The sequence below is a fragment of the Musa acuminata genome, chromosome BXJ1-3 (assembly GCF_036884655.1).
Source record: "Musa acuminata AAA Group cultivar baxijiao chromosome BXJ1-3, Cavendish_Baxijiao_AAA, whole genome shotgun sequence".
NCBI lineage: Eukaryota > Viridiplantae > Streptophyta > Magnoliopsida > Zingiberales > Musaceae > Musa > Musa acuminata.
This window is the reverse complement of record NC_088329.1, coordinates 9,294,490-9,318,513: the sequence shown is the minus strand read 5'-3', so window position 1 is coordinate 9,318,513 and position 24,024 is coordinate 9,294,490. Positions and strand designations below refer to the sequence as shown.

Below are 24,024 nucleotides of genomic sequence, written 5' to 3'. Positions count from 1 at the left end.
TCACATGAAGATTGAAAAATGTAGCACATAACCATGTGAGAGAGCTTATGCAATTTAAATGCCGTACGTACCTTAAATCTTAAAAAGTAAGTACAGTTTACGCCCGAGTATTAGTATTATATGAAGACGTACTCAAGTGCGAGAAATGCGACTGTATCAGATATTATCTACATTAATTCATGAGACATTTACTCCAGAACACTGTACTCTTACCCTGTTGTTCAACTAATTCAAGTTATCTATATTATATTCCTCCAGTTTGATCATCTCCTGCATCTCGTATAACAAACTACGAATCTGCATGCCTTGAGCATGAAAGCTCTCTCTGCCCGTCAAGAATTCATGAATCACTCCATCCAACTCAAGCCAACTGCAGCCTGCAACCTTTTTCACCTGCAAATCATTCATCTGCTTTCTCACTTTGCCTGCATCATCAGGTCGACCAACATCCTTAAGGATATTAGACATCAAAACGCAAGCACCACTGTCTCGAAGACCCGATTCAGTTATCTTTCTCCATATACGGTCAGCCAGTCCAACGTTCTTGTGAATTCTGCAAGCACTGATTAGCGACTTCCAGATGACCGAATTAGGCTCGACCGGCATGGTCTCCACAAACTCCACGGCCTCTTTTAGGCACCCCGCACGTGCCAAGACATCAACCATGCACCCGTAATGTCTTATGTTTGGTTTCAACCTGTAATGCTCCGTAAAGAGATGGAACAGCCTGCGCCCCTCCTCTACAAGACCTGCATGGCTGCAAGCACTTAAAATGGCAGTAAACGTGACATCGTTGGGGATCATTTGGAAGTCATCCTGCATTCTGTAGAACAGGTGGAGGGCATCTCTTCCACGACCGTGAGCTGCAAGGCCTGAGATGATGGAGTTCCAAGCTGACAACTCCTTGTGCTCGAGCTTCTCGAAGACGTAAATGGCATCCCCAATGCAGCCACAGTTGGAGTACATATCCACGAGAGCGGATGCAAGTACCGAGTCGACTTCTACACCCATCTTGTCCAAATAGGCATGGATCCATCGCCCCTGATCAAGAGCACCAAGCTCCGTGACTGCCGGAAGGACGCTCACAATGGTGACTTTGTTCGGCGGGACGCCCGCGACTTGCATCTCGAGGAACAGGTCCAATGCCTCCTTATACTGTGAATTCTGCACATAGCCCGAAATCATAGCCGTCCAAGTGACGACACCCCTCTGAGTCCTCATTCGATCAAAGATCCTTCGAGCAACCTCAACGTGACCGCATCTCAAGTACCCAGAAATCAACGAGTTCCAACAGAACTGGTTCCTCTCGGGCATCGCATCGAAGAGCTCCTGTGCAATCCCCAGCGACCCGTTCCTCGAGTACCCATCAACCATGACGCTCCAAGAGACCACATTCCTATCAGCCATTCCATCGAACACCTTTCTTGCAGCATCCAAATCCCCGATCCTACACAACCCCACGATCAAATCGTTGCAAGAGACGATGTCCGGTTGGGAGCATCGTTCGAACACCTTGAGCGCGTCATCACAAGCAAGAAACCTAGCGTACATCCTGAGCAGGGATCTCTGAACGAAGACGTCCGAGAGGAGGAGGCCTCTTTTGACAGCCTGCCCATGGAGCTGCCGCCCTTCCTCGGCAGCGCGGAAGCCGCAGCAGGTTTTGAACAGGGAAGGGAAGGCGATATGTTCAGGCTCGAGGGCCCCCGAAGAGAGAAGCCGATGGAAGTTGACGGTTGGGTCGGGAGGAGGATTGTTTCCTTCGGGTGCTCTTCCGGTTGTGAGAAGCGCGGGGAGAGTCCTCCCACGAACCCTTGTCGCACGAGGGCTTCCGCGTTGCCGTTGCGGGCGAGATGGAACGAACAGTTGATGCTGAGGCAATGGCGTCGACATGCCTCTACAAACCGCGGCTTGATATGTTGCGTACCTACATGCACACAGTAGTCCAGTCTCTTTATTTTGACGACCGAAAGGTCAAGTCAACGACACGACTGCATCACTATTAGCAGTGAGTGGCTTCTCATCTGGGCTTCGTTGGTGCGCAACCTTCTTATGTGGGCTTCTCAGCTGGACTTCTCCTTTGCATCACTGTTATGCAGTCACTTCTTTTTCTGGGCAGCTAACGCAATAATGAGAAGTTGAAGGATCGAGAGAGAGAGAGAGAGAGACATCTATTTTCATCTTGCCAATGATTTGCCTGTTTACCTTGCAGGGCTGATGGGGGTCCAATCAATCAAATCGTATATGAGCCGAAAGAGATGAGAGGTTGCAAGTTTCTGCGTGCAAATGAGTTTTCCAAAATGTTCAACAGATGTAACTTATCCTCGGCTGACAACTTTTTCACGTGGTGATGTTCAATCTTAACTTTTATGCTACTTTCTTTCTCTGGACGTTTGTCTCAAATGCATTGAATTGAATCATCGACTAAGTAACCTGAAAAGTGCATCGTAACGTAAACTCGTGGTTTAAAGTTACAATAGGCCCAATCGTAGTTCCGAAAGTATCAATTTCAATTTCTCCAAACTAAAAATTAGAATCGAATCATCTAAATTTTGATTATGGAATCAAACTGGAACAATCGATTCCGATTTAGATGATTTCGGTTCCGGTTCGAATCATCAATTTTCTATTTTTAATTAAAAATTAAAATAATATAATTTTATTTTTAAAATTTTAAAAATATATGTATATCTGTAATTCATAGAGGTGTTTATGCATAATATCTAACTTTTTTAATGACACATATGTTGATGATAAATGCAAAACCATTTTCTCTATCAGGCAGAGTGTGATGATGCCTGGTGGAAGTGATGATTTTAGGTTATAGTGATTATAATGATGATGATAATTGATTAGGGATGTTGGTGAATGCAGTGTGGGTGGTGCAGAGCAAAGGAGAAAAGAGGTGCATCCTCGACCTGGAAGGCCAAGATAAATAGAGAAAAAGTAGCCTCCTCGATGACACTTGGTAGCTTCTCCACTTCCAACTTGCAGAAACCGTACAGCATTTATTGAAACAAGCAATTCAATGTGCAGGTTAAGCAATCTGTCTGCAATCAAACAAGCTTTCACTACGACTCACAATGATTCAAACATGGGCCGAACGTAGGAGAAAGGACAAAGCGGCTTGTCGACCTCTTTTTCACATCTGTCAGCCTCATTTTTGTGTTGCTTTTGGCATGTTGCTTCAGGCGAAGGAAAGGCTTAGTGGAGCAGCGAATCTTGTCATCCAACTCTGCTCATCTCTTTCGACCAAGGCTTTGCTAATGTTCATGTACTGGGGGGCTGGCATGATGATACACACAGGAATGCAGATCTGCAGCAACATTGAGCATCTTGAGCATTTTATACGTACAAACTGAAGATGTTCGTCTAGTTCTGCAAGGTACGTGAAGTATGGATGGTTGGATGCTTGGATAAGGACAGCAAGAGTGAGGCTCTTCTTTCTTTCATGTCATGAAAGATGAGATGGATCGCAATCTCTTCCCACCAGTCAAAAGCTGTCCTCAATGCTTGCTTCCATCTTCTCAAAAGAACTCAAAAGCATTCTCCATTACCGAGAACAGATCCATCTGGAAAACCTGTGAGCTCTCTCGATGACCTTCATCATGCTCTGGTTGCACAACGGAGAGAGTATGCATCTCACTGGAAGTACTCTTGTCTTCCTTGTGGCCAACTTTGGAAGTCCACAGGTTGCCACTTGGAATTCCCTGTCCTAAGGGCATTATATTAGTGTCTCACGCCACACTGACTTCTACATTTCAAATCCTTCGCTGTGCTTCACCAGCAACTGTAATATGCCATGCGAGCATTGACCTAGTAATTAGCACTGGCATGCTGTGCACCATTCACTCACGCAATGATGCATGTGCAGATCCCCGTTTCTCCAGGAAAAAGAGATGCTAAAGCCGACGAGAGACACGGCCAATCGCGGTGGAGAAATCAGGGAGACAAAAAAGTATCCATCGGTCTATCGAGTTTGTCACGATGGCGATCGCGATCGCAATAATGGAGGTATTCTTCGAAGTCTGCAAGCAGTGCATTCTCCCGTTCTTTTGTTTAACTCCTACTCCTCCTTAAGGTTCAGCCTCTTCCCCTTCCACGTGCTTCTGACCTAAACAGCTTAGCTTGCAACATTCGCTTGATGAACATGCAATCATTTTTCTCAAGTCAACACACACACACACTCTCTCTCTCTCTCTCTCTTTCTTTCTATATATATATATATATATATATATATATATATATATATATATATATATATATATATATATATAACTCATTCGAGTCCCTTGTGATCTAACAATTCAAATCGATCCAACTTTGAGACTCTACCTGTGAAGCTTAACTATTGGGAAGCAGCAACCGGTACATGGCAACGTCATGGCTGAAAGAATTACGTAGAAGACGTGCCATCCGTTTCCTCCGTGCAATACGTAAGTAGATCACTAACAAGACGCTATGTGCTTCCGTTGGCAGCAAATACCAGCCCCACTTACAGAAGACAACGAGCAAGCTTGTTGGCCCCACAAGATTCATCCTCCCTGTGCAGGGAGCTGTCAGTAATATAATAATGTGGATAAACACCAAGACTTTCTGCAAGAACAACTAGGGTTTCTCTAACCATAGAGTTGAATCATCTTTCTTTGGCTTCATAAAGAACACGTCCCCGAAGCATTATTGGGCGGGTGCAGATGGACGCTCAGGGAAAGACGGTACGCAGTGGTTGCAGCAGGTATTAAATAAGTCATCTTGTTTGAGGTGGAGGATGGAAGGTTGCGTGGGATGAGTTCATGGCGGCTCAAAGGGTGGCGCGTGCGGATGCGATAAGAGTCGCTAACGACAAGGAAAACAACGTCAGAGGTTTTTAGGAACTGGAGAAGCAAAACCCATATGAGCCGATGACATTTTGTTTGCTGTTCCTTGTGATTCTCTTGCAAGTAGAAACTGGACGGTTTGTGATTGGAATGATGATGATTGAAATCACACATGAAGCAAACACCATGATTCTATCTGTAGAATATATCTCCTTGGCACCAGTAAATGGCAGCTCTGCAACTCAATCTTTTTACCCGCCTTTCACCTCTTGCATTGACTTGCATCATACCTAAAAGTTGAGCATTACTTCCAAGCAAGAAAGCTGAGGCATCACCATGGACTAGAGCTTGCAGAGGATCTGCACCTTTCCTACAGTGGAAAGATGGATGTCTTCTTTAGTAAAGATCTTTCTCTGAAGGAACAATATTGTCAAAGCATTCTTTACAGTGTGAAGAGTTAACATTAAGATTTATTTATGACATTTGAATTCAATAGTGTCGGGAGTAGGTCTACTAAGTCCTTGAGTGGAAAAGTAATAAGCCAGTGTGGTGTGATGGTGATGGAAGATTAGTTCAGTTCCCTTTATCAAATACATAAAACAAGAGCTGCTGCATGCCATAGATCATAAAGTAGCTAATCTTTTCTTTTTGGGGGGGGGGGGGGCAATAACCAAGTTGTCGCCAACTATATCATATCTGTCTCTCTTTAGCATATCCCGACGTCTATCTGATCTCTCATTTGGATCTCTTCGGTTTCCCTTAAGCTCCACTGTGTCTGCATGCAGGCAAATAGAATTTAAAGCTAAAGATTGAGCCTGAAGCTGTAGGAGAGGTCAGATATCTACAGAAATGTTCTTGTAGCATAAATTGACCTCCACCGGTTGACCTTTGGCTATGGGTAACCTAATCTGCCACAAGAAATAATCAGTAAATTTGACTTCTTGATCCGAAGCTAAAGACAAAAGTTAGCGAAGTTGTCATGCGAAAAGGAAAACTTGTAGGATGATGAAGCTTCACCGGAGGAAGTCTCAGTTAGAGGTGATCAAAGATCACGTCAGCCTTCGCTCTTCCACGCCCGGAGAGAAAGCTAGAGAGTCTTGGAAATTAGCTTTCTATCAGCCAACACATAGTCTCCCGACTTCAATAAATCATTTATGGCGGAGCAAACGGAAGCACACTATTTTCAAAAATAAAAATAAATAAATTATCTAATTATCACTTTTATTTATCTCACAATTGTTAATTTTTATGTTTCGAGTTTCTTTTGTTAGCTAGCTAGTTTTGAAAATCTAAAACTAATATAAATAAATGTCTTATCTAAACCAATGAGATCATTAAAAAAAAGCAATCTTTGAAGGTTTCTAGTAATAATTTTCTATTTTAGCTTTCGTCCTGTGGTATCATAGCCTTGCTCTTGGTGTTAGCATAGTAGGTTTGTCGTGTGCTTTATACTCGCTACGTATAGTGAACCTTGTGTATCAGAAACTTAATTTGCTAAGTACAACCCTATAACAATAATAGTGCTAGTGACAATGACATTATCGATCATGGTAGTGGCAAGTTTGACGATGATGACCTTCGTGATGGAGGTGATGATAACAACCCCAACAGTAATGATCGAGGAGTGCCATCCCTATGGGTAATGTTTGAAGTGCAAGAAGCGAGGATGACCTGAGAACCATGAGAGATTCATGATATGCTTGCTAACTTGGGTTTACACACTAATAGAGTTTGTGATAATGATAGGATCAATTGTGCAGAGTTGATGCTTATTGCTAGTCTAATCATCGACATGAGCCTGTAATTCAATGTAAACAACCAGCATATGAAGATGAATCAGACGAAGAAAAAGTAATTGTGGGCTATTACAGAACCAACCAAAGAAGAGGTACGGGTGCAATTTAATCTCGACACTTTCACCAACATGGTACTATCTACCCACAACAACCAACAATGTACAATGATAACTCAGAAAATGACAGCGAAAGATATAGAAGACACTAAGCACCACCAATATGATATAGGCTATTTAAATATTATCATCTCAAAGGAGACCTCCCTAAGTTAAATGGCTATCTCAGCATTAAAGCTTTTCTTGATTGGAGTTATGAAGTAGAGAATTTCTTTGAGGTCATGGATATTCATGATCACAATCAAGTCAACCTTATTGCATGCAAGTTGAAATGAGGTACAACAGCTTAGTGGGATACATTATAGAATAACCGAAGAAGACAAGGAAAGGCATCAGACTTGGCGGAAGATGAAACAACTTCTCAAAAGAAGATTCCTACACCCATACTATAAACAACTATTATTCCAATAATACAAAAATTGCATCCAAGGCACTTGATTTGTAACCGAGAGTATTGATAAAATCTTACGCCTTTCAGCAAGATACAACTTATCAAAGTTAGAAGACCAACAAATAACAAGGTATGTCAATAGACTAAATTTTGTAATTCAAGATAAAATATCTTTAAGTCTGATATGTATACCAGATGTAACTCGACATTAATAACTAAAATGTTGTTAACTCGACCTCAAATTACTACTTGGTAATTCTCTACTCTAATAATATGACATATTCTTAATAAAGAGAAGTAAGTTGTAACTAAGTCAATACAACATACAAATTAAGATATAAATACGGAAGGAATAATAAGGCAAGCTAAGTATATTTTGACTACCACAAATAATCTATATGCTCGACCCTTAGTTGGGAAGCCTTTCAAATGTTGGTCATCATTCCAACAAGTGTCATGCTTGAAAGACTATATGTTGGTAAATCTGGGGTGATATCACATGCGTAGTGGAAGAACAGAAATAAAAAATCTTAGATTTCTATGAAAAAATAGTATATTATCGTCGTGCGAAGATTGATGCATAAAAACTCACTAAATTAAAAATTATACGTATAAGAAAGATGTATTATCTAGGGAGATCATATATCTTTGAAAACCTACAAATTTGTGAGAGAGGATGAAGGAGGTCAATTGTCCTCCTCTCTAGCGATGATCCACACGACATGGGTTGGGAAGACGCCCCTCAAATCGTTGCTTAAATCTTCTCACTACACGCACTATGCAATAAAGAATAGGCCAACCCTTCTTGCTATCCACACACCCCAAATAGGGGTTGTTGGCTAAGGAGGAGAAGGGAAGAGGAGAATAGGAGGTGACAATTAAAAATGTATAGCCAATGGTCCTTTGGTTTTATCTTATTTATAAAGGACTCATGCCAACTTAACTCTAATGGATCCTCTCTATTTGGTACTGGATCTTCATCCAACTACCCAAGCCTTTTAGATTACTGGATCTCTACCTAATAATCTCTCATTGGCTCTTATCGGAATTCATCCATAGGATTCAATAATTCAGAATCTTATTGGATATCTATTAAGATAAGGGCTCTAGCAGATTTCTCATATCCGAACCTCTACTCGTCGTAATACCTATCATATGTGTATGTCCATCTAGGCCTAATATCGAGCTGTTTGTAAGTCATACCTGTTAGAACTCCTTCTGACTCAATGAATCATTATCTTCGTAATAATTTACTTGACTAGTCGACTATGAACGTACTAGGCCACTACATCACAGTCCTCAAACGATATAAGGGAATCCAATCCTTTGGACATATTTGTCATCAGTTACCATATACCTATAATCCTTCATCCATCTAATATCCTAGAGATCGTATACTGGGCATGGTGCTGTCAGGCCCATACTGTTTCTTCTCAAGTCTTACTCTTATCGGATTCTCCTAGAGAATTCTTTCTCTCTAAATTCAAATGATCATAGTTAGAGATTTATTTAAGCAATGATATATGAGATATTCCTCTTATGACATCGAGAGCGAATGATCCTCTATCGAAACTTAATGGCCCTCGTAAGGTTGGCTACCACTCCCGATAACCAGTTATACTAGATCTAAAACTTCCAAACTTATAAGTTCGGTATCAAAGAGTGGAGTACTCATACATGATATCCTTAATGTTTCAAGTCTAAGAACTAGATACACCATTAGAATGATGGAGTCACTATATGTTAATGAGGTATCATCAACCATCCAATATTTTATGAGAAGATCAATTAGTGAACTCATTCTCCAATGAGCACTTACGCAATATCCCTAGTGTCCCCACATGAGCAGTTATGAAACTAGTCACCTCCATCATATGGACGGGTATACAACACACTAGTCTATTCGATCATCTTGATGTCTCTCTCGAGTGACCTATAACCGAGATTATTTAGAGTCTGTGTTTAAAGGCGAATTAGTCTTATTATTATGATCTCATCACGATTCGTTTTCCATTGCATAGGTCCATGAACATCACAATACATACAATAGATAATATAAAGTGAGAAAAATATGAAATAAATAATAAGTAAAACGAGTATGTATCATGTCACATGTGTCATCACTCATGTGATTGGCTTGTAGGACACTTATGACTAACAATATCAACCTTGCAGATCATAAAAATGACTTTGATCAAGAAGGAGATGCCCAAGATGATATGATTGATGATATTGAAAATGCTAAAATAGTAAAGGAGGAAGGGGAATATCTCATGTGTCATGAGATGAATATCTCATGTGTCATGAGATGAATATCTCATATGTTATTGCTCAGACAAATCCTTGAATAGGGTCATTCAGATTGAGAGAGAAAAAGTTCTCTAGGAGAATCCGATTAGAGCGAGACTCGAGTAGAAAACCATATGGGTCTGACAACACCATGCTCGGTATACGATCTTTAGGATATTATATGGATGATGGACTATAGGTACATGGTAACTAAAGATAAACAAGTCTAATAGATTGAATTCCCTTGTATCGTTTGGGGACTACGACGTAGTGGCCTAGTACATCCGCAATCGATGAGTCGAGTGAATTATTATGGAGATAATAATTCATTGAGCCAGAAGGAGTTTTGATAGGTATGACTCATAGCCAGCTTGATATTGGGCCTAGAGGGTCACACACATATGGTAGGCGTTGCAATGAATAGAGGTTCAGATATGAGATAACCGTCGAAGCCCCTATCTTATTGGATATCCAATAAGCCCCTGAATTATTGGATCCTGTGGACGAGATCCAATAAAAGCCCATGAGAGATTATTGGATAGAGATCTACTAATCTAAGAGGCTTGAGTTGTTGGATGAAGATCTAATACCCAATAGGGGAGGATCCATTAGGGTTAAGTTGATAGGGGACCTCTATAAATAGGAAGGATTTAGTGGTTCATAGGCTAGAGTCTTTTGCTTGTCTCTCCTATTCTCCTCCCCCCTCTCCACCTCAAAGCGCAGGTTTGGAGTTTTGAGGAGCGTCATCGTAGCCCTGCTGTATAGATCACTGTTGTATCTATCGTGAGTTTCTCTCGAGTGGAGGGGATTAATACAGAGCAAACAAAAAAATAATTTCAAGGATTATGATGATTTCTTCGTCGGAGTCTATTTTCCTGCATAGGTTAGTTGTTAGAATATTTTTCTAGTAATAATTTTTTATTTTTATTTCCATCTTACATCATTATTTAAATCATATTTCTCTGGGTTAATGTAGAAATGAGAATTATTAAAAGAAATCTGTGTTAGGTTCATGTTGACTTCATCGGTGTTGTCGTACTAACTTAACCCAAAAAAAAAAGATTATCTTCTGTGCTTCGACTGTGCGCTTGTTTGATCCTATTTTGTCTCCTATCGATTCTGATTTGATATCAGTATAGGCTATTACGCAATAATTTTTGACTGCACGTATCAAAATAATAAAACATTGCTTAGCGAACACAGTTTGGCCAACTCATAATCGTTCTTTGAATTCATATATAAATAAGTTCGTAGAGGAAGATAAAGAAAATTAAAAGGAAGATGGAATCTGGAGAATGCCCCTAATAATTGCTTTAAAATACTCGATGTAAACCACATTATCATAATATCCGAGTGAGGCAGCTTCGTGTTGCATATAATTAAGAATTGGTACAACGAACTTTCTGTGGCAGTACACATATTTAGTTCCATGTGGCATGTTGAAATTTAATATGAGCATTAGTTTTAGGAGTCAAACTAAACGAATGGAAAACTTGAATCAGTAAATATGTCAGCTTTTCCATGAAAAGACCCTTTTTTTTTTTTTTTAGCTTTTCCTTAGGTTTTTTTAGTTGGTATCTCATTTTCTATCTTAAATATCTTTCGTCATCGTTAATATTTTTTTTTCTTCATCGTAACAATGATATTCTTGGTCACGCCACCTCCTCTTTTGGGTGGGCTTTGCCAATCACATTGGAACATCCCCACTTTCATGAGGTAGATGTTGATGTAGTTTGAGAGATGGTTAACGACATAAGAGATAAAGGAGGAGATGAGATCATAGAAGATGGTAAAATTAAAATATTAAAAGTGAGGGAGGGGAAAGAGGTAACCTTGAAAAGATTATGCTATTTTAGCTTTTAGAAGTCATACTAAAAATCGAGGAAAAAGAGACATTAGTTTTAGGAGTGAAACTAAAAAGAAGAGAAAATTTAAGTCGGTAAATATTTTAAGATGATACTTATCTTGAATAAATTAGTTTATCGACGATTCCATGAAAAATCTCTCTTTTTTAGTTTTTCTCTTGGTTTTTTTATTTGGTGTCTTATTTTCCTCTAGTACCTTAAATATCTTTCGTCATCATTAATATCTTTTTTTTTTTTTCATTTGTCATGACAATGATACTCTTGGTCACGCCACCTCCTTTTTTGGTTAGGCTTTGCCAACCACATCGAAATAGCCTTGTTTTCATAAGGTAGATACGAGCATAGTTTAATGGATGATTAAGGGCACGAATGATAGAGGCGGAGATGAGATCGTGGATGATGATAAATTCAAAACATCGAAGGTGAGAGAAAGGAAAAACACTTGGGTTAAAACAATAAAGTGGAGATAATAGGACGAAAGCAATAAGACTTTACGGAAGTAGGGAAACTTCGACGTAATCAATAAAACCAACATAGAGGAGGAGACGAAGGGCAAGAACATCATCATGGTAACAAAAGGAGAAATAGACATTGATGATATCGAGTGATATTAGGAAAAAAAAAAACATCACATAGAAAAACTGGAAAGGAGGGATATTATCGAGAGAAAAAATAAAAAAAGAGATTCTTTCAAAAACATCCTTGTTACTTATTTTTCAAAATTATCAACGATTATTTGATCTCAGTAGACATGATGTGATGGGATCCATACACCCTTATCATTTTCAAATGTGTGAGGCCGACAATTTTCGAGATGGTATTTGCTTATCCTACTCATCCCATGAATCATATACTAGGAATTAGGAAACATTATAGAAGATGGGTGGTGGACATATAAATCATGAATCATATACTCATCCCATGAATCATATATATATATATATATATGTATATATAATTTTAGAGATTAGAACATTTTTATATGCATGATTCCAAGCATAATGCTTGGGGTTTGGCAACCCAACCTACTAGCACTGGACATTATATTTATTAAAGGCAGTAGCTTAGAAAAATAAATGCAAGACATGCTTCCTGGCTTCTTCCACCAGCCAGCTTGTAATGGACTGGCAATGCCTTTGGAAAGCACCAAAAAGAAAAGAAAATTATTGTAGAAATCCTGACAATTCCCTCTCTCTCTCTCTCTCTCTCTCTCTCAAAAGAAGCATCCAGGAGGAGGAGGGATCCACCTCCACCCCTCCCACACCTCCATTCTCTCCGGTATGTACTCCTGGCTTTTTTGCACATTACCATCCCTAGTTTTCTCTGTATGCAGTCTTCTCGCCAGCATTTGAGCTCATTTTGAAGTTATAATATTGGAAGAAGCTTTTAGGCATTGATAGTGATGTTCACACTCTGCTTCCATTGACCACATTGCTCACTACTATTTGCTCATTTCACTTCTTAGCCCTCTCCTCCCTTATTTATTTGAACTCCTATCAGGCATTCTCAGTATTCCTCTGCTGCATATTTGGACGGTAGTCGCCTACTGCAATCCGAAAGGGTCGCCTCCTCTCTGTGCCCTTAGTATTGCCGCTGCTGGGCGTTGTTAACTGAGGTCGTTTGCTTCTGCAACTGATTCAGTGTGTCATGGTTTGGAATCTGAAACCCACCCTCTCAGATTTGTGAGTTTGGTTCATGTTGTTCTTTCACTATAAGAAGAGGCATTGTTCATTCTTCAGTTGAGACTTTGAGTTCTTTGCTCCTTCCTTATGTAGCCGATCTGTTTTCCCGACTCTGGAAGCACCTATATGATGTAAATCTCTCTTGGCCAAGCTTCCCGAGACATTTTTCACATCAGACCCTGGAATTTTCGCATCAGATCTTTGAACCACCTTAGTATTATTATGTAGATCCTGTGTCAGGAGAGACTGTGTTGATCGTTTGCTGCTGAAACCATGTAAATTTAGCCCTCTTATATTTTTGTTGGTTCACATCTGCCACCTGGTGGGAGGCTTCGTTACCTGTTTCCTTTCCTCTTTGTTCGAAAATCACTTAAGAAATATCATTCTTTCATCCGAGTCAAAATAAGCATGGAGGAAACTTTTGTGCCTTTTCGTGGGATCAAGAATGACCTTCAAGGAAGATTGAAGTGTTACAAGCAAGACTGGACTGGTGGTTTCCGGGCAGGCATCAGGTGATGACTGTATTATGCAAGATTATGTTGTTTCATTCCTTGTATAATCTGCTCATAAATGATTCATGGTTAAAATCCTGTTTTCAATGTATTTGGTGAAGCTTTAGGCTTTAGATTGCATTCATCACTGATTTCAACGTTATATGTCCATGTTCATGAATTTCAGGATTCTGGCTCCAACTACTTATATATTCTTCGCATCTGCAATCCCAGTTATTTCATTTGGAGAGCAATTGGAAAGAAGTACTGGTAAGAGACTAAATTCTTCAACTGTTCTTTGTTCCTTTTTTTTTTTTCCTTTCTTTCTGAAGTTGTTACAGGTGAAATATCAAAAAAATTATATGATCATATATAGATCTCGTAGTCACCGGCTTTTAAAAACCAATACTGCATCTTGGTTCTGGCAGATGGTGTTCTGACAGCAGTGCAGACTTTAGCATCGACTGCACTGTGTGGAATTGTACACTCAATCATCGGAGGTCAACCTTTGCTGATTCTTGGAGTTGCAGAACCCACAGTACTTATGTACACGTTCATGTTTAACTTTGCCAAGGATAGGGCAGATTTGGGTCGAAACTTGTTTCTGGCATGGAGTGGATGGTAAGCAATTTTTGTTCTCAAGATTAAATGAATGCATAGGTTGTTTAAATTCTATGATCAGGCATCAGTGTTCTTGTTTAACATTACAGGGTGTGTGTCTGGACTTCCTTCTTGCTATTTTTACTGGCAATCTTAGGTGCATGTTCTATCATCAATCGATTTACTCGTTTAGCTGGAGAGCTTTTCGGTTTGCTGATAGCCATGCTCTTTATGCAACAGGCTATTAAGGTAAGAATTCGAAGATCTTGTACTATTGAAGTAGACCTAGTACTGGACATGCTAGGTAGTGTAATCTGCAGACTAGATACTAAATATACTATTTAGTGGTCCTAGTTTCACCAACTTTTTATCTTTCCTTATTTAAACAATAATGATAAGCAATACTTGATTTTCGTTATTTAAAATGAGGCAAAGAAATAAACCATATTGTTATACAAAGACCCTCTGTGAAAAAGAAAGATAATATTGAGATTAAAAAACAAATTCTGTAAGTGAAAGTTGTTTTGACATCCCTCCCTCATTCCCTCCCTCAATAAGTAGAAAAGGTTTCGGCATGAAACATCCATCAATAACATCGGCTATGCAATTTAAAATATTTTATGAAAGTATTGGCTCTGCATTTTTTCTGGTGTTTGATGACTTTAAGATGAAATTATAACCATTAGAAAACATTGTATGAGTACTTTTTATGCCAAGAATGTTCCTGTACAATAAGAATTTAATGTACTTTTGCTCTAGGGGCTTGTTGATGAGTTCCGCATACCCGAAAGAGAGAACCCAAAGGCGCTAGAATTCATTCCATCTTGGAGATTTGCTAATGGAATGTTTGCTCTGGTTCTGTCATTTGGCCTTCTATTCACCGCACTAAGAAGTAGGAAGGCACGATCGTGGCGCTATGGAACTGGTATGCATGACAATTGGACTAAATATTATATAGCTTGTTTTCTTCTTGTATGTGCAAGGAATCTTGCCTCTTGAGCGGCTGGAGTTGGCCTCATTTCCTAAGACATTTTGAACTTGCAGGTTGGTTAAGAGGCCTTATTGCAGATTATGGGGTGCCCCTCATGGTCCTTGTCTGGACAGGAGTATCTTATATTCCTACTAGTAGTGTTCCAAAAGGAATCCCTAGACGCCTTTTTAGCCCAAACCCTTGGTCACCTGGAGCATACGAGAATTGGACAGTGATCAAGGTATATATGTTTATTGCTTGTAGACAAACATGAATCAAGTGTTTACTGTCATTATTTATCATTTCCTGCATATTTATACTTGCAGGAGATGCTCAATGTGCCCTTTCTCTACATTCTTGGAGCTTTCATACCAGCTACGATGATAGCAGTCCTATATTATTTTGATCACAGTGTAGCATCTCAACTTGCTCAACAGAAGGAGTTTAATTTAAGAAAGCCAGCATCATTTCATTATGATCTACTGCTATTGGGCTTCTTGGTATATTGTCTCCACCACTTTCTATGTTGCTTCTATTTTCCATGTAAAGAAACACCATAGATCTCAGCTTCTCGCTTAAAAATTTATTTTTGCTTTTGGACGGCAGACTTTATTATGTGGACTTATTGGAATTCCTCCATCTAATGGAGTCATCCCACAGTCGCCAATGCACACAAAGAGTCTGGCCACTCTCAAACATCAAGTAAGCTGCAAAATTTCTGCAACTTCTTAGGAGTTTTTAAATTGTAATTTTATCTATTCATTGCCAACTTTCTTATAATTTAGTTCTCCTCAGCTTCTTCGAAGTCGACTGGTAGCCACTGCACGCCAAAGTATGAGCCAAAATTCAAGCTTGAGTCAACTGTATGGTAACATGCAAGATGCTTATCGGCAAATGCAGACCCCTTTAATTTACCAAGAGTCATCTGCTCGAGTATGAGAAGCCACACTTTGTTGCTATTAAGAGTGACCAGACCTGGATTGACCTATTGATTGCAATTAATTGATCATGCAGGGATTGATGGAGCTAAAAGACTCGACTGTCCAACTTGCTTCAAGTATGGGAAATTTTGATGCACCAGTTGATGAGACGGTATTTGATATCGAAAAGGAAATTGACGATCTTCTACCAGTTGAGGTTAAAGAGCAGCGTCTAAGCAATTTGCTTCAGGCTATGATGGTTGGAGGGTGCGTTGGAGCATTGCCATTCCTCAGGAAAATCCCAACATCTGTTCTATGGGGATATTTTGCTTTCATGGCCATAGAAAGCTTACCAGGAAACCAGTTCTGGGAAAGGATTCTCCTGCTTTTCACTGCACCAAGTAGAAGATTCAAGTGAGTCTCTTGTTAGCACTGTTATTTAATCTCATCTAATGATATGCCTATTGCTGTTTTATATATTCGTAACAAATTTCTGTCTAACAGAGTGCTTGAAGAGCAACATGCAACCTTCGTCGAGACCGTGCCTTTCAAGACAATCACTTTCTTTACTCTCTTCCAGACAATTTACTTGCTTGTCTGCTTTGGAATAACATGGATTCCTATAGCTGGTGTCCTTTTTCCACTAATGATCATGCTTTTAGTACCTGTAAGACAATACTTTCTCCCAAAGCTCTTCAAAGGAGCACACCTTACTGATCTAGATGCAGCAGAGTATGAAGAATCACCACCCTTAGCATATAACCTGGCAGCGGTATGTTCATCGACTCATATTTTGATACTGATATATGTTTTTGGTTGTAGATTTCTGTACTTGACCATGCCACTTTTTCTTTGAGCAGGAGATCGACATTGCCAAGGGATGCTCCTTTGCAGAGAGTGGGGAGGTCCTGGATGACATAGTCACCAGAAGCCGAGGTGAGATTAAACATATGAATAGCCCCAAACTAACTAGTTCAAGCGGAACCCCAACAAACGACATAAGGGGTAAAACCAGTCCCTGGTTGTCAGACAAAGCCTACAGTCCTAGATTGAATGAACTGAGGCAGGATCATAGTCCTCGGCTTGGGGGACGAGGGCCAATCAGTCCGAGAACTGGAGAGGTTGGACCATCCAAACTCAGAGAAGGTGCTCGGGATTCCCCATCAAAGTAGTTCTGGGCAGGTTATATCAGTTTCCTAACATGTTCAGATAGATAATAACCGTGCCAAAGATAAAATCTGTTTCTATTTTATGTTCATTTCTTTGTGGCAGTTGTTGTAGCCTCAGAACTTTTAAGATCCTCCTACATGTCTACTTAAGATGAAAGCCTATTACCATCCATCCATTTTTTCTTTTTCTTTTTTTTTCGCTTGGTTTGTTTGTATTTCTTGACATTTGAGTATGATATTATTGAAATCTACATTGGCCGGGAAACTTGAACCTGTATATTGATGGTGTTCAGTTCCTTATTTGAGGTGCAGACATGCAGAAAGCCCATGCTTATAGTGTAAATGCTAAATTCTGATATGATCAGCAGTATTTGAACTCGGATTCTGCCTGTGATTTAATCACTGCCTATAATCAACCACATGAATGCAACATTGACGATCGCTCCAAGGTGTCTATTATGGTATCAACCATGCGAAGGGGAGACGACAACCAGGTAATTTGATGTGTCCATGAGAGGATTGGAGTAGCTGCAACATGAAGTGTTGATTTATTATTATTATTATTTCATTATAAAGAGTTGGTGTCTTTTACACTCATTCAAGATTCTCTTGCTGATTTCACATGTTTGGTTGTGAGAAAGCAGTCAAAAGGGGTGCATGTTTCAAGGGAAGTGCTCGCTACTTTTGTTTTGTTCACATGCAGAGCTTTTTTGAGTGTTTTTCTCTTCTGAAACAGAAGGAGATCCAAGTTGAGAGAAAGATATCATTAATGAGTCGTGGAGTAGCATCATCTTGTTGAGAGAAAGATTGCATCTCAAAAGTTTTTAGGACTGTGTTAAATGTCACATAAAGGAATACTAAAAGCCTGAAGTCAACATCTAAAAATAAAGAAAAGAGAATGGAAAGAGCAACATCCAACCTAAAGAGGTTGAGCATCCTTTCAAAAAGCCAAAGTAGATTGGATTCTGCACATTCTCTTGCTGCCATATAGATGATCATAGTGCACAAAGCCATGCTTCAAAGAATTACAAGTCTAATAGATCACATGATACTACTAATTTTAAGAAATCTGGGACTAGTTCTTCCATTCTGATATGATCTCAGCTACTGACAGACACTCCCAGATTGAGCTCCATCGGCAAAGAGCTCATGAGCATCTGAAAGTTAGAAACTGACAGCAAATGCTGCTGCCACCAATGCAAGGATGTCTATAAATCCATCATGCACCAGCAACCAAAGTTTGTGAAAGCTAAGCAAGGCGACATGATAAGGAGTGCTGAAAAGTAATGGTTGTGGTTTCATTTCAGATGACGAAGAAAAAGAAAACCCTCTCTAGTTGTTCACCACAAATATTTATTCTTTTAAAATTGTCTCTGTGACAAAGAAACCACACAGCTTTCTTTCAAGAACCCCATTCTCCTATTTGCAATCGTTAAAAATTTGGATCTCTGAACAATGTACGCAAGGAGAACAGATTTCAATTCTTTGGTTGGCCTTGAGAACAAATAAATATTACAGTGGACCAGATGGAAAAAAAAGCCTCAGCAACTCCCATACACTGTTGCAGCCAATGTTGCTTAGTTCACTGCCTTGACCACTCTGAAGGAGTCCATGACGTCTCGTAGATCCTTTTCTTCCTCAAGGAACACATTTTCAGGGGTCTGCAACCTCAACTCATACAGCTGGTTATTCTCAACACCAAGAACTGATAAGTAACGCCTGTCCCATTCAAGTCGTTGTATCCTGTCCTGTGGCATAACAGCCAACTCATTGTTGCTTGCATATGATTTAATGTTTACCTGCAATAGAAAGAAGGTAAGATATGGAGAGAGAAACGTCGCTTGACAGTGTATGGAGATTGATAATTGGCTAGGAAATATATTTAAAAAAAATCTTTAATCTTTTGAGGAAACTGAAGTTTAAACTTACTTCCAACATAGCAGTGACACATGATTTTGAGTTAAAGCAAGTAACCAAGGGCAAGAATGATGCTTATTGGAGGGGGATAACCCAATCAAATGATCCTAAATTAGATGCTCAGGATCCTTTTCATGTCTACCAGCCATTTTAATGCAATGAACTTCATGGCAAATTGTTTTAGTATTTAGTAGCATAACCAAATGGAGCATAATTTCACTGGGATGTAAATCTACATGCAACTGTGTTAACACACTATGTAGTGCAAGCAGAAACACATGATCCTATTCAAGTTTGGGTTCATGTCTAGTTAGCAATTTCATCCTTAACCTACAAAAGATGATGATGCAATCCAATAATGATCAATACCAAGCATATATGTAGGTGGCACAGAGCTACTTGGCATTGAATTATCGAATATCTAGGACTTCAAACTCTTCAAGTACACAAGTGACCATAGGAAATGGTGACATCATGCTATTCTAAAAATACAAAAGCATTGAAATTAAAAGAAGACTAGGCAAGAAATTCTATGGGATGTTTATCCTAGTTTTAATATAAAATCGGAATCCCATCACCTAAAAGTTTAAAGCTTCTTTAATCTACAACCTAGTGGACCAGAACCTTGCAGATAAAGCTTATTAATTGATTTTAACCCTTTCCATTTGCCATGAACCCAACTGAAGGTTTCATGCAAGGGTGGAAAACTTACCTCAACTTGATAGTAGAGCCTACCATCATCAGCAATCCTTGATGATGCTGATAGAATGTTTGATTCACGCCGAACTCCTAGTCTGGTAGACATGAATTCGGTTAAATACTGCTTGAGAACCTTATTGGCAGCCTCTTGCGGTGTCCCCAAATCTTCGACACTTTTATATCTTGAAGATGAAGGAGAAGACAACTCCACAGATAAATTCTCATCAAGAACAAAAGGGTCCCTGAAAAATATGTCTGCTCCAGATCCTCTAACTTGGATCCAATTTTGTGGATAGAGAAATGTATAGCCATCAAATGTATCTATATACTCTCTGAATCCAACTGATGGCTCAGCTAAGGTATCTTCACATGATCTCAATTGTGAGAATACAAAACTCGACAACACAGAAGCCATGACATCCCTCCTGGTAACTGTGCACATTTTAGTTGACAAGAATAAGAAATGCAGAAAAAATATAATGTTTGCAGGAAGGTGCAGATCATAGCATAAGTAAAAGCATTTCATATCCTCAATCCAATGAATCATGTTACACTAAACTGCAATTTAGCATCTAACAACAGTTACTAATTCAATAAAACTAACCTAGAATGCTAGTGCAACTGGTACCAAGGTAAATGTTTTCATTTAATCAGAAAAAGATCTGGCAGTATGCAGTCCACTGTGTCATCAATGGAAGCAATCCACTTACTTATTGGTCCATAAGTCTACCAAGCAAATATTCATCCTGTATGCATAAGAATACTCATCATATTGTGGGTCCAAGTCATGGACAACTCCTCTTCAAATGAAGCCCTATGCCCCAAGAAGAAGAAAAGGACTAGAAGGAGACCCTATCAATAGAAAACCTCAACTTCAAGAAGTTACAATGCTCCAACTATTTATGACCTGCTATATGGATCTTGTTCCCCATTGAAGCAAACAAGAAATACAATGTTCCCCATTCAGTATGCATTCTTCTACCCCGAATACCCGCAACCCCCTATATTTGCATGCAAATTTAAAACAAAGGCTCTTTTCAACATCAAAATTACCCATTCTTTCTACATTAAAATTGAACATAAATGTTCAGCCTAAAGACTAGACCTTTATCTCCCTATTCGTTCCACTGGCTCCCCGAGAGCACATTTCTCCAAATGATTCCACATACATAATAATACCAGCTACTGAATCTAAAAACTCCAACTAGTTATAATTCCAACAAATTCAAAAAATCTTTTTGAGAGAATTCATATCAAATAAGTATCTATTGAGCCGAGCAAACAGATAGAAAATTTCGGACTTTGAACCCTAAATTACACTGCGGTTGCAGTCCTAATGCAATTAAGGTTTTCATCCGCATTGGCAAGGCAACAACGGGAAACTACAAAACAATCGAGAGGGCGGGGTTACGTGCGGCGATGGAGTGGTGGCGGCAGGAGGGGCTGCTGCCGTTCTCGTTCCTCGTGCTCGCCGACGCCGAGACAGGAGGCACGGCCGACCGCCGGGTTCGGGAAGAAAGCCGAGGGGCAGAGATCGAACCCATCACGGCGATGGATGCGGCCATCGGGATGCGCGCAGAGAGAGAGAGAGAGAGGATAGGCTTCGTATTGTCGATTGGAGTGAGCTCGACGCCAACTCAACAACAAAATTTGGGCTGTCGAGCCCACTTCTAGTTTGGGCCGTAATCAGTGGGCTACAGTCCAATTGAGTGCCATTGGGTTGGGCTGTTCCAATTGGGAGGAATGTAAATTTACACAACTTATAATATCACGAATATTGAACTAATTGGTTTTATACACGTTATAATTTTTAGATTAATATGCATGATATAAATAACAGATATTTACACATTTTAAAGGGCATAATTGCATATTTAGCAATGCTAAGGTACCTAAGGACCTACTGGTCTAACTACATTAGGTTGACTTTAAAGCACCTGAAAAATAAAAAAAAAACTTTATTTGTCCTGTTTATAACAATCATTGATGAAAATATTTTTCCTTCTAGAATCTCAATAACACACAAAAGAAAAGGAACTTTTGAATCACTCCATAGTCATAGTCATATTAAAAATTATCCTTATATTAAAACCATTTTAATGTATAATTTAATAGTTGTGTTTTTGTGTTATATATACAAGAGTACATAATAAATAATATATCAAAATAGCCTCTTAATGCTATTAACATATCAATTATCACTGTCTAACACGAGGACACATGCAGATATTATTGCCGGGTAGGTTTAGATTACGGCCACTAACACACACTCTGAAGGCCAACATCAAGGTCGGGGAGTAAGTCTACATCACGCGTGATGGTTACCACTGCTGTTGACACGCAAAAGACTCGAAGCCTTTCCTCAGCTTTCCATCTCCATTTCTCCATCCACCCTCTCCGACTGGTCCGTCTACGTCCTTGTCATCGACTTGTCTTCCTCCACCATGGCCAGCGTTGACGAAACCATGCATGGGTGTATGTTAATCTGTATGAATACAAGTGTGCTGGCTGAGCCACCTACCTTTGCCGCGGCGGTGCCTACACACGACTCTGCGACTTCCAAGGCCGCAAGAGGACACCAGGAGAGTACTCTTCTTGCCGCATTTTTCCAAGACGTGCTGCTTGATCTGTCCACCTACCTACGACTTGTGGTCTTCCTCCCACCTTCCTCTGTCACCTCCGCGACCACAAGATCTCGTTAGAGCGTACAATGACTGCTGCCTTGTTTGAGGACTCCTCTCTTCTTCTTCTTCTTCTTCTTCTTCTTCTTCGTGCGTGCTACTACTTGTAAGCACAGCTTTGGTAGCTTCGCAGGTCAAAAGATTGGAGAGGAAAGAAGGAAGAGCAGACGGCGGATTGGAAAGAGGGACTGAAATAATGCTTAGGTCAATGAAGCATATCATCCACTTGAACATGTGACGTAAGTTAGCATGAAAAGGAGGCTTGTGGATCAGTGGTAGGATCCGGAAACCCCGGCCTCTCTTTTGACGGAATTTTGCTGCTGTCTCCTGCTATGGCATCAGAAGTCCAATCTCATGCACTTTCATGTTGTTTGAGCATACCACTTTTGCATAGATCATTTACTGTTTCATTTAAGGAAGAAATTTTTACCTGCTGTAAGAGAAGCTGTGTTTGACTTTACACCCACCAAGAGATGCTTTTTCTAGAAAGCTTGGACTAGATAACCTTTATCTTGTCATTAGGAATCATGGTTTGAAGGTATTCTCCTCTCTAACCCCACTTTTGGACTTTCTCCACCAAAGCTATAGTTTCATCAAAGAGGAAAAAGAGGAGTTCTTTGAGGTCTTGACTTGGAGCCATCAAGCTCGTGTTATTGACCAGGATTGAATCAAGATTAGAACCTTTCATGATTGAGTAAATTCTAATAAGGAAGCTTTCCATAAACAACTTGGGTGTCAAAGTCAATATTAAATTATAATTCCTTCTTTCTTCTTCTTTTTTTTCTTAGGTTGCCGCCAGGCTTGATGAAATATGGTGGCCTCTTTCATCTCTGATACTTTTGCTTGGGGAATGAGTTGAGCAGCTTCATAAACTCTGTATGCAATGCCTGGCTTGATAAATGCAATCAACATTTATCACGATCAAACATTGTCTAACAGTACCCAAACATAAACCAAAGGTTTCGATTGGCTTACCCCTTCCTAAGCCATCTTTCCATGCTACTCCTTATCTTAGATAGGTCGTCCTTATCTCTTCTTAATGTTCTCTCTGTCACTTTTAGCTATCTATGCTTGACTCTGTGTCCCTTGCTGCACAATTTTATGCCCGCAATTCCCTCCCCATCTCTTTCAACATTACGTGATGACAACCATAAGAAGTCACTCAATTATTTCTATGCACAACAAGTAAACAAGAAGAGTGTTTAAAATGGCAGCCGTACTACTGCTGTCTTGTGCAAATTTTGGGTAAGAAGGGGCCTTTTCAGCAATGACGATCAAACATGGATTAGATTTCCGCCACATTTGAGGTAAAAACCCAATGTGATGTTTACAGTGACCAGCCTGAGAAGACAACAGAGGAAACAGAGGAAGCGGCCAAGAAAAGCTAAGTCAGACTTCAAAGCTCGTTGCTGCTACTTGGATTTCCATCACATGTCTCGTTTCCCACTATGCATATAGAAAAAGCATTGCGTCCTTTTCATCGATCCACGTCGCCGTCCACCTCTTACTCATCTCCCTCTTCCAGTTTTCTACCTGTCAAACTTCCTATTTCCTACGTACCCATCACAGTAGAAGGATCCAAAGGCACATGAAATTGGGGGAGGAACAGGAACAGGGGTTTATA

General features: G+C 39.8%; 3 protein-coding genes across 3 annotated transcripts; 1 reads left to right on the top strand and 2 right to left on the bottom strand.

Moving 5' to 3' along the window:
* Window positions 1–45: 45 nt before the first annotated feature.
* LOC135622166 (pentatricopeptide repeat-containing protein At1g08070, chloroplastic-like) lies at window positions 46–2,039 on the bottom strand. The gene has a single exon (XM_065123814.1). The coding sequence runs from the start codon at window positions 1,888–1,890 to the stop codon at window positions 226–228; it is 1,665 nt and encodes a 554-aa protein (XP_064979886.1). The 5' UTR covers window positions 1,891–2,039; the 3' UTR covers window positions 46–225.
* Window positions 2,040–12,523: 10,484 nt separating this feature from the next.
* LOC135622150 (probable boron transporter 2) lies at window positions 12,524–17,380 on the top strand. Its single transcript, XM_065123798.1, has 12 exons — window positions 12,524–13,465; window positions 13,632–13,714; window positions 13,873–14,065; window positions 14,155–14,293; window positions 14,804–14,969; window positions 15,089–15,255; window positions 15,341–15,514; window positions 15,621–15,716; window positions 15,810–15,947; window positions 16,029–16,348; window positions 16,439–16,706; window positions 16,795–17,380. The coding sequence occupies exons 1-12, from the start codon at window positions 13,362–13,364 to the stop codon at window positions 17,104–17,106; spliced, it is 2,160 nt and encodes a 719-aa protein (XP_064979870.1). The 5' UTR covers window positions 12,524–13,361; the 3' UTR covers window positions 17,107–17,380.
* A 1,056-nt stretch (window positions 17,381–18,436) lies between these two features.
* Window positions 18,437–21,324, bottom strand: LOC135622158 (psbP domain-containing protein 1, chloroplastic-like). Its single transcript, XM_065123805.1, has 3 exons — window positions 21,131–21,324; window positions 19,733–20,151; window positions 18,437–18,902 (listed from the first exon to the last, which is right to left on the bottom strand). The coding sequence occupies exons 1-3, from the start codon at window positions 21,282–21,284 to the stop codon at window positions 18,681–18,683; spliced, it is 795 nt and encodes a 264-aa protein (XP_064979877.1). The 5' UTR covers window positions 21,285–21,324; the 3' UTR covers window positions 18,437–18,680.
* Between the last annotated feature and the right edge of the window lie 2,700 nt (window positions 21,325–24,024).

Coding starts and splice junctions, on each gene's coding strand:
- LOC135622166 (XM_065123814.1), bottom strand. CDS start 1,890: ATGTCGACGCCATTGCCTCAGCATCAACTGTTCGTTCCATCTCGCCCG.
- LOC135622150 (XM_065123798.1), top strand. CDS start 13,362: ATGGAGGAAACTTTTGTGCCTTTTCGTGGGATCAAGAATGACCTTCAA. Junction 13,466..13,631: donor GGTTTCCGGGCAGGCATCAG/GTGATGACTGTA, acceptor CATGAATTTCAG/GATTCTGGCTCCAACTACTT. Junction 16,707..16,794: donor TAGCATATAACCTGGCAGCG/GTATGTTCATCG, acceptor TTCTTTGAGCAG/GAGATCGACATTGCCAAGGG.
- LOC135622158 (XM_065123805.1), bottom strand. CDS start 21,284: ATGGCCGCATCCATCGCCGTGATGGGTTCGATCTCTGCCCCTCGGCTT. Junction 20,152..21,130: donor CCACCACTCCATCGCCGCAC/GTAACCCCGCCC, acceptor AAATGTGCACAG/TTACCAGGAGGGATGTCATG. Junction 18,903..19,732: donor GGCTCTACTATCAAGTTGAG/GTAAGTTTTCCA, acceptor TTTCTATTGCAG/GTAAACATTAAATCATATGC.